This window comes from Fusarium solani (assembly GCF_023522795.1).
Source record: "Fusarium solani strain SB1 chromosome Unknown bctg00000002, whole genome shotgun sequence".
Lineage (NCBI taxonomy): Eukaryota > Fungi > Ascomycota > Sordariomycetes > Hypocreales > Nectriaceae > Fusarium > Fusarium solani.
Window position 1 is genome coordinate 1,322,824 of NW_027072155.1, and position 12,608 is coordinate 1,335,431.

The following is a 12,608-nucleotide window of genomic DNA, read 5'->3' on the forward strand; positions in this document are numbered from 1 at the left end:
ATCGAGGCGACCGGCCGCCCATATGGAGGAAGGAGACGAACGGCGGGGTCGGACGGGCTGACGGGAACAGCCTTAGCAAACGACGAGGAGCCAAGGACAGTGTTCCTGGGCGAACAAGGCGCGGGCCGTCGCCTCTTGAAGCGGGAGCGACGACGTCGGGAGGAAAGATATGCAGGAGATGGAGAGAGTGTGGATGTGGGCGGTGGGGGGAGTTTTGGTGGAGGAGTCGTCCGTCGCGCGCGGAGACAGTTTATTAGTTGGGTTGGGTGAGAAGGCAAGACGGGAGTCGTGAGCCAGCCCAGCGCCGCGCTTAGAGGTACTATCCCAGCTAAACTCTATGGCCAGGTACATATGCACCCCCCGCGCCATGACGCCAATCGTGCTTGCCCGTTCCAAGAATACAATATTCCGAAGAATACCCCCCGATAAGCAGCGCAACCAGTACCTTTACCTTGGTAGCTCTTGACGCGGTCCGATGCCACCATTCGTCACTGCTTTACTTAGCTTCCGGCGGACATCTTCTCGATCCTCGACCGCCGGATATAGAGGATAAAGTCAGCAACTGACTCGCCAAAGTAGCAACCATTTCTTGCGCTTTTCGTTCGAGTTAGAGCAGTGGCTTGCTTTTACTCACATACACTGCGTCTATTTGGCAAACGGGTCACCGGGCCGACTGCTCGCATGCACCTCCAAACTGTCCAGGTGGTTCTTGTCACGGGTGTCACCGCAAAACACCAAAGCCGAAGTTATTCTCCTACATATTCGCCAGCTACCCCGAACTTATTCTGGACCTGTACTGGCGCATCCATCCCCTGATTTCTGATTTCCATTACCAGAGGAGGGGCACCTGGGGCACAAACCGGCATCATGGCCGAAGCCGACATTGACTTGGGACAGTTGTCCTCTAGTCAGCAAGAGGCCCTCGACCAATACACCCAGGTCACAAATCAGGAAGTTAGTGATGCTATTCCGCTGCTTCGGCGGTCTGAATGGAATGTTCAGGTATGAAACGAGCATCCCCGACTATACGCTCCAACAATCTGACCTCGGGGTTTACAGATCGCCATTGCCAAGTTCTTTGACGGCGAAGCTCCCGACCCCATAGCTGCGGCGCAACAAGAGATTCCTCGGGCGACGGCGAGACATGAGAACCTTCAGGAGAGTTTGCTGGCATCGTCTGCCCGATCCCCCCGAGCTTCGCCAAGGCAGCGCACCGACCCAGCCCCGAGAATCGTCCCCCAGAACCCCGTCACCGGGCGATCGCCCTGGATCATAGGACTTGTTCTTGCACCATTTGGCTGGGGATGGAGGGCGGCCTCGACTCTATTCCGCACTTTGATATATGTGTTGTCTTTCTTGCCCGCATCTATCCGACCTCGGGCGGTGACGAGTAGGATATCGACAGGTTTCCGGGGTACCAACGGACGCCGACCACTTATGCCGCGAGATACAGCTGCGAGGTTTAAACGAGAATTTGAGGAAGAATATGGAGAGAACGAGCTACCCTTCTTTGAAGGCGGCGTTGCCCAGGCGCATGATCTGGCCAAGAAAGAGCTTAAGTTTATGCTCGTTGTGTTAATGTCCCCCGAGCACGACGATACCGAATCTTTCGTCAAGGACACCCTGCTCTTTCCAGACGTGGTCGATTTTATTAAGGACCCCGCAAATAACATTATCCTATGGGGAGGAAACGTCTTGGATTCAGAAGCATATCAAGTCGCTCAAGAGTATGTATGCACCAAGTTCCCCTTCTCGGCACTGGTATGCCTCACTCCCAAGGAGGGTAGCACCCGCATGGGAATAGCGAAGCGACTTGTCGGACCTATGCCGCCGGCGACCTACCTCTCAGAGTTGCGAGCCGCTATCGAGAAGTACGGCGCCGACCTGGAAGGGGTAAGGGCAGAGCGAGTCGCACAAGAGGTGACGAGAAATCTACGAACTGAGCAGGATTCTGCATATGAGCGATCTTTGGCTATTGACCGAGAACGCGCACGTCAGAAGAGGGAGGCTGCTGCAGCTGCGGTGGCAGCAGAGAAGCGGGCTCAAGAGGAAGCAGAGGCAGCGGCAAGACTTGAGGAGAAGCGACAACAATGGCGAGCATGGAGGGCCACAACTATCGTGGCCGAGCCTCCTGCCAGCGATAAGAGCGTTGTGCGGGTTGCGCTCAAGATGCCCGAGGAGTCAGGTATTGGTCGAATCGTCAGACGCTTCCCCCAAGACGCTTCTATGGAAGACCTATATGCCTTTGTGGAGTGCTACGAACTTCTGCAAGAGGAGAACCCAGAAGGAGGTGACAAGCCGGAGGAGTACGAGCACGAGTACAGGTTCCGAATCGCATCGATTCTCCCACGGATGGTGTACGAGCCCACGGCCACCGTGACGATGGGAGAGAAGATCGGGAGATCAGGGAATCTCATTGTGGAGGACATATCACCGGACTCGGATGAGGAGTCGGGGGACGACGACGACGATGACGAAGATGAAGAGGCGGAGGGGCAACAGTAGGTCAGTGCCAAGGAAGCATGATGGGGAGGTTATCCGTGACCCATGAGTCTTGACATAGCGGTAAAGCGTCAATCTAATCCTTTCTGAGGGATAAATGTTGATTCAGAGTGGAGTGAAGGTGTAGACGGCGGCCTCTTGACGTGGGTGTGGAAGTGTACGACTGCTCCCTGACAACACCAGGACAAAGTGTTGTGAGAAATATGCCGACGAGTCACCATGTTTGCCATGTCACAAGGGAACACTGAAGGACAGATGTATCCAGTCCCATGGCCTGGAGAAGGGGGACATCATCACGTCTTGTGGTTGAAGCTAGCCATGATCCATCCATACAACCGTCCATACAGAGCATCAAAGTGCATGCATGATGCGGACCCTCTTTGCATGTGTCTATTGCAAAGGGACCACCCTGCTAAACCGTCTAGAGCATAACGACACGCGTTCTCGTCAAGAGGAGTGTCTTGTCGACATCCATGACTTGACAAAGCAGCAATTCCCACTTCAAGAGGCAAGCCAAGAGTGAAGTGTCATGTGCTTCCCTGAGGGGTTGATTGCGTAGGGCGATGAGGCTGTGCAACGGCTGGCCGCTAGCAAAAGATGGGGACGTCTTGTCCATATTGTCTTGGGGGGAGGGGAGTCGTTCTTCATCAGAGGCCTCAACTTTAAACCGATAAACTTATTCAAGAGAGGGGGACGTCAGAAAAAAGGTTTCGACTTTTGTTGCTACTAGCAGCCTCTCTCTTCTCTGTCGGGGATTGTGTAAGCTCCCCTTGCTAATCTCCTTTGCTGTCAACTTTTAAAGGTGACGCACGGGGCTTGGTACCTACCTACCTATTCGAAGACCGCGCCGCGCATCACGGACCCTGGACAAGTCCGAAACTTGGCAATTTAGAGGGACGGGAGCCTACGAATACAGAGGCTGTATCTTGTCAACGACTGATCGGCAGCCTTCAAGCATCATTCTTTGCTTCACTTGAACCTCCTCCTCTTAACCACCTCCTCCTACCTCTCTCTCACCGTCTGGGATTGCTTCCTTTTCCCTCATCACCGCCAAGCGACACACAAGACCCTTGCGAGTTCTTCCCCCAGTCCTGCTAATCCCAGACAACCGGCGCTCCAATCAGTCGACGCCCGCTCCAACACCAAGAGCCAGAGCCCATCGTCGGCCTTCTCCCAACCAACATCACCGCTTCTGAAACTCGCAGCATCCCCCTCGGCGCTTTCCCTATTTGGTCGTTCATTTCCCTTTCGACATCCTCTTAATTATTCTCGTCCTCCTCTACGAATACCTTTATTCGAGCTTCTAGGGAAATCGACAACTACCTACCTGTCCTCTAACCGACCTTACTCTCTCCTCTCTCTCCTCTCCCCGCGTGCTCGCGCGCCCCCCCAAACCCGCCTCCCACCGCAAGCGCCGCCCGCTGTGGCGCGAGCTCAAACCGCAGCCATGAAGTCTCTCAAGGGCCTCGGCGTGAATAAGATGCTCGGCAGCATTAGGAGGAAAGCGAGCAACGTTTCCAACCGTACGTTTCTCCCCGTGCTTGCGCGCATCACGACGAAACCCCAAACGTCCCGGACACAAAACACCATAGAACAAAACGGCTGATGGGATGGATCATCTACAGGAACCTCTGACGGACCCTCCGGCTCCGGAGCACCACCCAGTGGCACAACACCAGCCGCAACCCCCGAGGCCACGGCTCACAACAGTGTAGTATGTTACGAGCGCGCCGCCCATATCGTCCGTTCTGGCCATCGCTGACCAGAGCTTAGAAAGCATTCTGCGAGTCTGGAGGCACCAGCAAGGTAAGCATGCGCACCGGCAGCTCCGTCAAACCTCCAATCCGCTAACACGCTGCGCAACAGAGCGATGAAGTCCTCTTCCTCCCCCCGATCGTCGATGCCGCCGAGTCCTCTCCGGGCGCTGCCACGGAATGCGCGCGCCTCATCCGCAAGTACATGTCCAAGGACTACATTTCGCGGCCTGCGTGGCAGTATAACGCCGTGATGCTCATGCGCATCCTGACCGATAACCCTGGCTCGACCTTTACACGCAATTTCGATCAAAAGTTTGCCGACACAACTCGCGCGTTGCTCAGGGGTGTGCGCGACCCCAGTGTGCGCCAGATCCTGATGGAGACACTGGACGACTTTGAGCGCACCAGGATGGATGACGAGAACCTGGTGATTCTGGTCACCATGTGGAAAAAGGAAAAGGAGAGGGCTTATAAGGATTTCGGAGTATGCCTGTTAAATGCGCCTCTGGGAAAGATCAAGACTAACATGGTTTATCAGGGACAACCGCCTCAGCAGATGATGGGACCTCCAGGGGCATACAACACCCCTCCTGTTAACCCGCACTCGCAAAACTACTTTGCGAGACACCACACAAATAGGGCACTGCCTGATCCCATAGAACTGGCCAGCCGACTCGAGGAGGCCCGAACATCGGCCAAGCTCCTTGAGCAAGTCGTCATGAACACGCCTCCCACCGAGATTCTCAACAACGAGCTCATCAAGGAGTTTGCCGACCGGTGTTCGAGCGCATCTCGAAGTATTCAGGGTTATATGGTGTCCGAGAACCCAACCCCTGACAACGACACCATGGAGAGCCTTATCGACACCAACGAGCAGCTGCAGACAGCATTGAACCAGCACAAGAGGGCTGTTCTCAACGCCAGGAAGCAGATGGGCCTTGGAGAACGAACCGACTCGCAGTCACCTGCCGTTTCTCCCCAACCTCAGGTCAATGGCTCCAACAACCATTTCAGCGACCACGCCTCACCGTCAGGATCAGGATCTGGCGGCTACCCGTACCCGGACCACAACGCCAACGTGAGTGGCAAGGGCAAAGAGACGGAATCTTACACACCGCCCCCTGGTCCACCTCCTAGGGCCGGAGAGGCAAGTTCGAGCAAACAGCCCGACGAGTCTCTCGAGAACCCCTTCGCAGACCCCCAACCAGGCGGTTCATCGAGTCACGCCGGTCCCAGCACGACAAACGATTATCTGGACCAGCGCCTTGCCTTTGAGCCCTTCCATCCCGGCTTCCAGCCGACTGATAGCTATCTCGGTCGCCAAGACAGCGCGGTGGGCAAGGTGCAGATGCACGGAGCTGGAGTGCCGGCTCAGAGCCCGGCTCCGACAAGCCAAAACCCCCCACGACCGCGGGTAGACGAAGTCTCGGACGACGATGATATCTATGATGCGCCCCGCGATAGTGCGCCCACAAACAAACAGCCCTTGTACCGATATTAGTCGGGGGCCTCAATCTTGGCGTGATGGACGGTATTTCAAGATGCAGGCGGCTCTGTTTGCATTGCATCCCTGAGGTTGTCTTCCATGATCCATGGGCAGCAACCTGGGTCGCTCGACCCAAGGAGACAAGAAAACACAGATGAGAAAAGAGGGATAATGGATTGGATCGACTCGTTGTATTCTCGTATATGCATGAAATGGGCGGCTGGCGCGGCGAAAGGGCAGATTCCCATAGCGTTCTCTTTGAGTTGTATTGTTACTCTACCCTTAACCATGTTCAAGGTGTGGGCATCGGCCCCTCTGTCACTTTTTTCTGCTCTGCTTGTCTTACTCTTTGTCGAGTTTGCCGCTGATGTCTCCGAGGTTGTAGCAGGAATCGTAATCCTCGATGCATTGTCCACCAGAGGTTTGATCTCCTTCAGGGGTCATGGTGGAAGGGCCAACCTTCAGCTCACCGTGTCCGGTGGCCGCAGTCACAACGGTCGAGGCTATGGCGCCAACGCGACCAACGAACAGTGACACATTCCCCTCGGCTGATGCTGGGATCACATGAAAGTGTGGTTACTCTCATGATCTTGTGTGTAGACGCCGTGTGGCCCATGATCCAGCGGGCTGGGGCTCGAATGCAGTCGACGGTAAGGGCCGGAACGTTGGGCAAGGGACAAGGAGGCCTTGCATATCTGGTTATGGCTCACCGCAGCTGCAAGTCTCGGACTCGACGGCGTGGTCGACGTCTTATTAGTAAGGACAGACAGGTTGCTTTTCTGCTTCACAGTAAGTAGCACAAGCCGGGCCGAGACCTACCTTGCCATGGGTGAGAAACATCAGGAGGTCCTAAGACAGCCCTGAGGCACACGAGTAAGTTGTCCTTCGAGGCAAGAGAGGTCGAAACGACACGATACGACACGAAACAAAACGAAACAGAAGGAAAAGGACTCGGGCGGCGACAGAGGGGGGAAGCACATGGGAGAGGCTGCCCACCCACCCACGGTGCGGTACGGTCCCAAGGTGCTGGAAACGATCGTCGGCTGGGACAAGCAGTCGGGATATCTAACGGGTTTGGGTATAACGCGGCATCGAGTTCTTGTTTTCGTATTGGCGAGTTTGCATGCAATTCCCGTCCGTTGCAAGGCACCTGCACTTCGCACTTGGGCCTAATGCAACCATCAGCAGCTCTGCTGAGCCAGTCGCATTTTACCATTGGGAAAATCCACAATCGCAAACCTAAACTAGCAGGTTGACAAGTTGCGACGGGACGGCGTTTGCCGCTTGGAAGAACAACCCCTGGACACTTTTTTCAACCTCATCCCACATGTTGGTAATTTGCGTCGGCATGGCTCGTGGTGACCAGTACATGGTCGTCGCGCAGCGTTTGGCGAGTGACACGACAGCCGCAGGCTCAGCTTCGAGTACGTGATGGGGGACACGCAGACATTTCGGTGCAAGGTGACGGGGTTTGACTTGTCGTCTGCTTCACAAATCTCGCTGTGGTCCCTTCTGCCCCGCCATTGAGGGGATACGAGATGTAGGAACAACAGTTGTTAGTTGCAGAGTGTAGTTCAAGACTTAGAGCTCTTGCCTGGTGGGTGCAGAGGGAAGTACTGACCCGCATGGCGGAGAAAGCTGGCCTCAAGACGAAACGGTGCAAGTAAATGATCATATTGGCCGGCATGAATGGAGTAAGCTCTAGTGCAAGAGTTGATTAATCCTTCATAGTGAGGATGAATGATGCAAGTTGGTGGTGTATGATGGTGACGTTGGAGGTGTAGAAGGAACACCCCGAATAGGAAAGCACAGGTGCTGCCCATGCTTCCTTCCAGAATAACACGGACGAGGTCTGAGCCAACAGACACGGAACCCTCCTCACATGACCTGGACCAAATCTCACGGGATATTGAACATTGTCGCTTTTGGCAAGCTGCATCTCAGGCTAAACAACATACAGCATCATCAGCGAAGAAGCCACAGCTCAGATCATGGAAAGAACCCAGCTTGTACGGTATAGGTCAAGGATCCGCTGCCCGGACGGACCCAGAACGGCGTTCAAGAATCCATCCATCGGCGACGGAGAGATGCCCGTCCACCCACCGCCAGACCGAACAAGCAACGGCTATGCACGCTGCAGAACCAGAGGCCCGGGGATCCGCAACCGTTGCCATGTCCGTCTGTTGGCAGGCATGGCGCACCGCACCGCAAGACATCGAAGAAGAAAGGACAAGGGTCCAGCGCCTGGCAGAAATGCGATTGACTGACACCCCCGGCCGCCGCGGGGGTTCTGACACGGGCGATTGGCTCCGGAGAAAGACGCCATGAGGGGCGACGGTTCCCTTCAGAGTTGGACCCAGTTTCCCGTTTTGGGAGATTCTTGCGAATCGTCTATCAGGACTTACTACGGGCCATGAGATTGAAGGGCCTAACTCCTGTGTGTGCGTGTGTGTACGTGTACGAGGCCAATAGCCAGATCGGGGACTCGCCCGCGCACCGCGTCGATGCACCAGAACCCGGTGCGCTACCACAGTCGATCTGTCTGTCGGTGGGCGAGACTTGATTTTGGACTTGGGTCGGCTGTTGGATCTGTCGGCTTCTTGGCCGTTGACGTCGACGTCAACCTCTGCCAACACGAGATATCACGGTCGTCTTATTTCTCCTGCCGCCCCCCGCCCGCGGCCCGTCATGGACATGGACTGGATGGATGGATGGTCATCCTGGGTGTCCAAGACACCTGAGGCTGAGGATTACATGGACTTGACGGAAATGTCTCTTTTCTCAACGCCATGACCGGCTGTCTCGCATCCTCCTCCTCTCCCATACATACAGACATACAGACAGAGACGCCTCGCGCCGCACTATCACACGACTCTTTTCCCTGTACTTAATGTCGTTTTACACACCATGTCTCTGCCTTTGCCTCTCGATTCGTCCAGACCCATTAACCTTCCCCTCGGTCTCATGTCCTCCTCGCAGCTGAGTCTCCTCCGTCATCTCCCCACCTGGAACCCTGGCTTCTTCATCTGCACTCCGTAGCTTCGCCTTAGCCTCTCTCCACAGACAACTCACCCTTGTCTACCCGATCTTGGTCCCCTTGGCTTGGGCGGCTCCGTCATCTCCACAAGGCTCGAGGCTCCCTCAGGTCGTCCGTTGGGTTACCAAGACGGACCGACGTGGGTAGTGCTCGAGAGTCAGAGCTTCTCCCTTCATCTACCTGGCTTGGTCCATGTCTGCTCCGTGAGATGCCAATGCTCCCTCACTTTCTTCTGTCGTTTCAGTCCCCTGCCCCCATCTCATCCCATCCCACGCCCCAGCTGCTCACAACCTGCTTGACGGGCATGCATACATACCCGTCCTTGTTCCTACAGTATCCTAGGCTGGACAGTACATGTACATAACCCTGTCAGATAGCACTCCACTCGTCCCGACTTTGGCTTGCCCGTCCATCCTAGCAACCAACCCTGCTATAGTTCCGCCGCCTCGGAACTGCATTGATAGTACGGCCCTCCACTTCTTCGAGAGCCACGCCGCTTCTCATCCCGCATCGAGCTTGACCGTCTTCCTTCCTTCGTTACTTTGTCCCCAAGAAGTCTAGTGTCATCCATGAGCAAGAGTTTACACGCGGTCTCCCCACCACCAGTCGACTTATACATACACTGGGTCCCTCCTCTTCTCTTTGCCCACAACTATTCCGTTGCTTCTTTATTACCTTGACTGGTCATTTTTTAATTAACCATGCCCTCTTCAACCGAACTCATGCTCTCAACACCCTCCATTACCCTCTCCTACCCCAATCCTCCAACAAGTGCTCGCTTCTCGTGTTCCTTCAGCACTCCTCGACGTATGGCCGCTCCATCCAGGCCGGCTTCTTCTCTCCATTCCTCCTTCAACCGCCTCAGCTCGGAGCTCCTGGTCCTCATCTTTGAACAGGTATAGACTGTTACAGACCCCTGTTTCCATGTGAGAGCCCCTCACTAATAACTCCGTTTAGCTTCGGGATATTGATACGCGGTCCGTCTTGTCTGTGCGTCTAATCTCAAAGAGGTTCGATGCCATAGCCACACCTACGGCCTACCGCTTCCTGACGTTGAACGAGCATCTCGTCGCTCCAGACGCTGAGCAACAATACCCCAATGTCTTTGATCACATTTCTCTTCACACAAACCATGTCGTCGTTCCAAGCAACCTAGACCCCGATGGCATCTCAAGGGTGTTATCATGTATCAGGAGGTTGAGCTCCATACGGTACTGACATCGTCCCTGCAACTTCGCTTTCCCGCTGACAAGTTCACCGGCAGCTGGCAATACATCGACGGCGATATTCACGCTGCTGGCATGTGGCTGCCTTCTGATCTTCTAAGCTCGAATGACGCCAAGTTCAGGGGCACAAAGCTCCATGTTGAGGACTTGCCCATGCGAAACTTTGACAGCAACCTGGGAGAGGTCTTCACGGAAGCCATTCCCGCAAAGCATCTAACGACTTTGAGGCTGGCCAACCCGACTCCAGCTTTGTCTACTCGACTTAGCTCTTTGAAGAGTCTTCTTGTCCAGGCTTCACAACTCAGGACATTCCACTATGAGGACCGCGGACAGGGCACATGCTTCAACTTTCTGCCGAGAGACTGCATGCCTGCCTTCACCAGCCTACGCCTGCGATCATACGACTGGAACCATGCGGCAGAGGATGTTCGGAAACACTGGGACTTTTCCCGGATAGAGTCCCTTCAGCTGGTATCTGTGCCCGTCTTTCACTTTCTGAGGTCTGTGTCTTTCAAGGACTTTGCGAGACTTCACACGTTGCAGGTGGAAGACTACAGCGCCCACCTACCGGACAAGAGAGAGGATGCCACTGCTGGACTTTATCTGCTCATCAAGAATCACATTAGGGCTCTCGAAGTTTTGGACATTACTTGCCACACCAAGCTCTTCCCATTGGATGCCATCTTGAAGCATCAGCGGTCACTACGAGTGTTACGATTCCGGGATCACACTGGGTTCTCCGAGGATGACGAAAGGTGCCCGACCTTGCTGCCAAACGACTTGGCGATGCTCTCACAACCACTGAGACGTGTTCACACGCTAGAACTTGACATGGACGTAAGGATGTGTAACGCGACTGCATTTCTGCGAGCAATTTGTGCTTTCCCTGAACTCCATACCCTGACCCTTCACGTCCAAACGGTCGTTCAACCTTTTGAAGATATCGCTCCCGGAAACGACTCCGACTACGAAGCAGCGATGGAGACTTTCCGACTTCTCATTCAAGGCAAACATGCGATGAACTCTTCGGTCTCTTGGAAGCAGATTACCATTAATGTCGGGGGCTGGAGACGTGTCATGGTCCGAAGACTAAGCAGCGCATGGCGAAGGCAGAACGAGATGGGAATCTACGCCGAAAGGTGCTTCGTTCTCGAAAACGATGCTTGGACCGGGAATATCGCGGTACGGGAGGAGATGTGCGTGGAGAATACTAGCCGCGGGGGAAGTCCAATTCCATGATGGTTTCAGATGGGCCGATTCCTCAATGCATTGACACTCCCCGACGGTGGCAGTAACGAGAGAGTAGCGGGTCAAAAAAACGGCATGAAAGCAGCCTCACGATGATCCATTGCACGTAACGAGCCGTGACAAGTCGCATCATGCGCTTGGGCCTCTGTCGGGCTAACAGCATGATGCTTGGTGTTGGGCACCTGTGAGGCTGACGGTCACGGGCTAGCAAGCATTGAACCTGTCGAGCATGGACAAGGTCGGGTTCATGGCTTCGAGAATTAATCTAATGCACGAGATGATCAATGTATACGCAAGGATAGAATGGATATGAGATGGATGATTCACGATCAACATGTACTGGAAGATTGAACAGCACACGCCGGTTGACTGACATCATGTCGCCATGCTCTTCTCTGCCTTGTATCATCGTCGACTGCTCTAAGGCTGCTACTGTATAAAAATATGAAGATATGCTGATGAACATTATTCAAGGGAAGCCTCGGTGTGATGCCAGTGGAACATCCACTCCCTGATTGACACTGCACATAGGTACGTAGCCCAAAGTTTGACCCGATCCGACCTGCTTGGACAAATATGGTCTTTGGATCAGGCGGAGATGACTTCAGAGTAGGATGGAGGATCCGTCAGGCTATCCAAGGCCACTATGCACCATATCTTCACATATATTGCTAATTGGACTATTTACCATGTAAAGATGCCTCTTACCAAGTATACACCTGAGCCTCACCAATCTCACATCCCGCAGGCACCATGACACACCCCAGTACCAAACTCTGTAGCCATACCATCATATGGGTTTTTTTAACTCTTACAGAGCGAGCGCAATTGGTGAGCAATCTTGCATTTGGTACTGCTCCTAATTAATTTAATGCTGCTTCAAAGCAAAGTCCCGCCGTTTGACTGCCATTCCCATGATCCTCTTGGAAAGAACGAGCCACCGGATCATTGCTTATAGGAAGGTGCTTCATGGGGACGGTACTAACCATGCCAAAGCCAGTGTCTCTCCCAAACTCGTGTGTTCGCAGCCCAATTATGACAATGGTCAGTCGATTGCTGTGCCATGGAACTCATCCTGACCGCAAGCGCATTTACGTGACTTCCATGAGCTGATGCTGTTTTGGTGTCGCTTCCTCGCCATCTCCCAGATGACAGGGTACTCAGTGTCTAGTCAGCCTTTCTACAACTATAATCACTATGTTGTAGAGCCTCTTCTACCTATTTGTTTTATTCTTATGCTAAGTTCTACCTAAGCTATGAATGTGCGTCAAGTTCCTCAGTTGGCATGTCCAATGTCTGCTCTCATCTCCTATCGAGGCCATCTTGTCAAGCACAACGAGCGTGATTCCTTG

General features: G+C 54.1%; 4 protein-coding genes across 4 annotated transcripts; all 4 read left to right on the forward strand.

The window, feature by feature from the left end:
* Positions 1–867: 867 nt before the first annotated feature.
* MRS44_004379 (uncharacterized protein) lies at positions 868–2,505 on the forward strand (the record flags this gene model as incomplete). The annotated part of the gene is made up of 2 exons (XM_046268934.2): positions 868–1,002; positions 1,060–2,505. 2 exons carry the CDS (start codon positions 868–870, stop codon positions 2,503–2,505), a joined length of 1,581 nt encoding a protein of 526 aa, XP_046136496.1.
* A 1,444-nt stretch (positions 2,506–3,949) lies between these two features.
* MRS44_004380 (uncharacterized protein) lies at positions 3,950–5,760 on the forward strand (the record flags this gene model as incomplete). The annotated part of the gene is made up of 5 exons (XM_065622179.1): positions 3,950–4,025; positions 4,128–4,216; positions 4,276–4,308; positions 4,369–4,743; positions 4,798–5,760. 5 exons carry the CDS (start codon positions 3,950–3,952, stop codon positions 5,758–5,760), a joined length of 1,536 nt encoding a protein of 511 aa, XP_065478251.1.
* A 273-nt stretch (positions 5,761–6,033) lies between these two features.
* MRS44_004381 (uncharacterized protein) lies at positions 6,034–6,279 on the forward strand (the record flags this gene model as incomplete). Its single annotated transcript, XM_065622180.1, has 1 exon — positions 6,034–6,279. One exon carries the CDS (start codon positions 6,034–6,036, stop codon positions 6,277–6,279), a length of 246 nt encoding a protein of 81 aa, XP_065478252.1.
* Positions 6,280–9,483: 3,204 nt separating this feature from the next.
* MRS44_004382 (uncharacterized protein) lies at positions 9,484–11,247 on the forward strand (the record flags this gene model as incomplete). The annotated part of the gene is made up of 3 exons (XM_065622181.1): positions 9,484–9,678; positions 9,740–9,916; positions 9,976–11,247. 3 exons carry the CDS (start codon positions 9,484–9,486, stop codon positions 11,245–11,247), a joined length of 1,644 nt encoding a protein of 547 aa, XP_065478253.1.
* Positions 11,248–12,608: the final 1,361 nt, after the last annotated feature.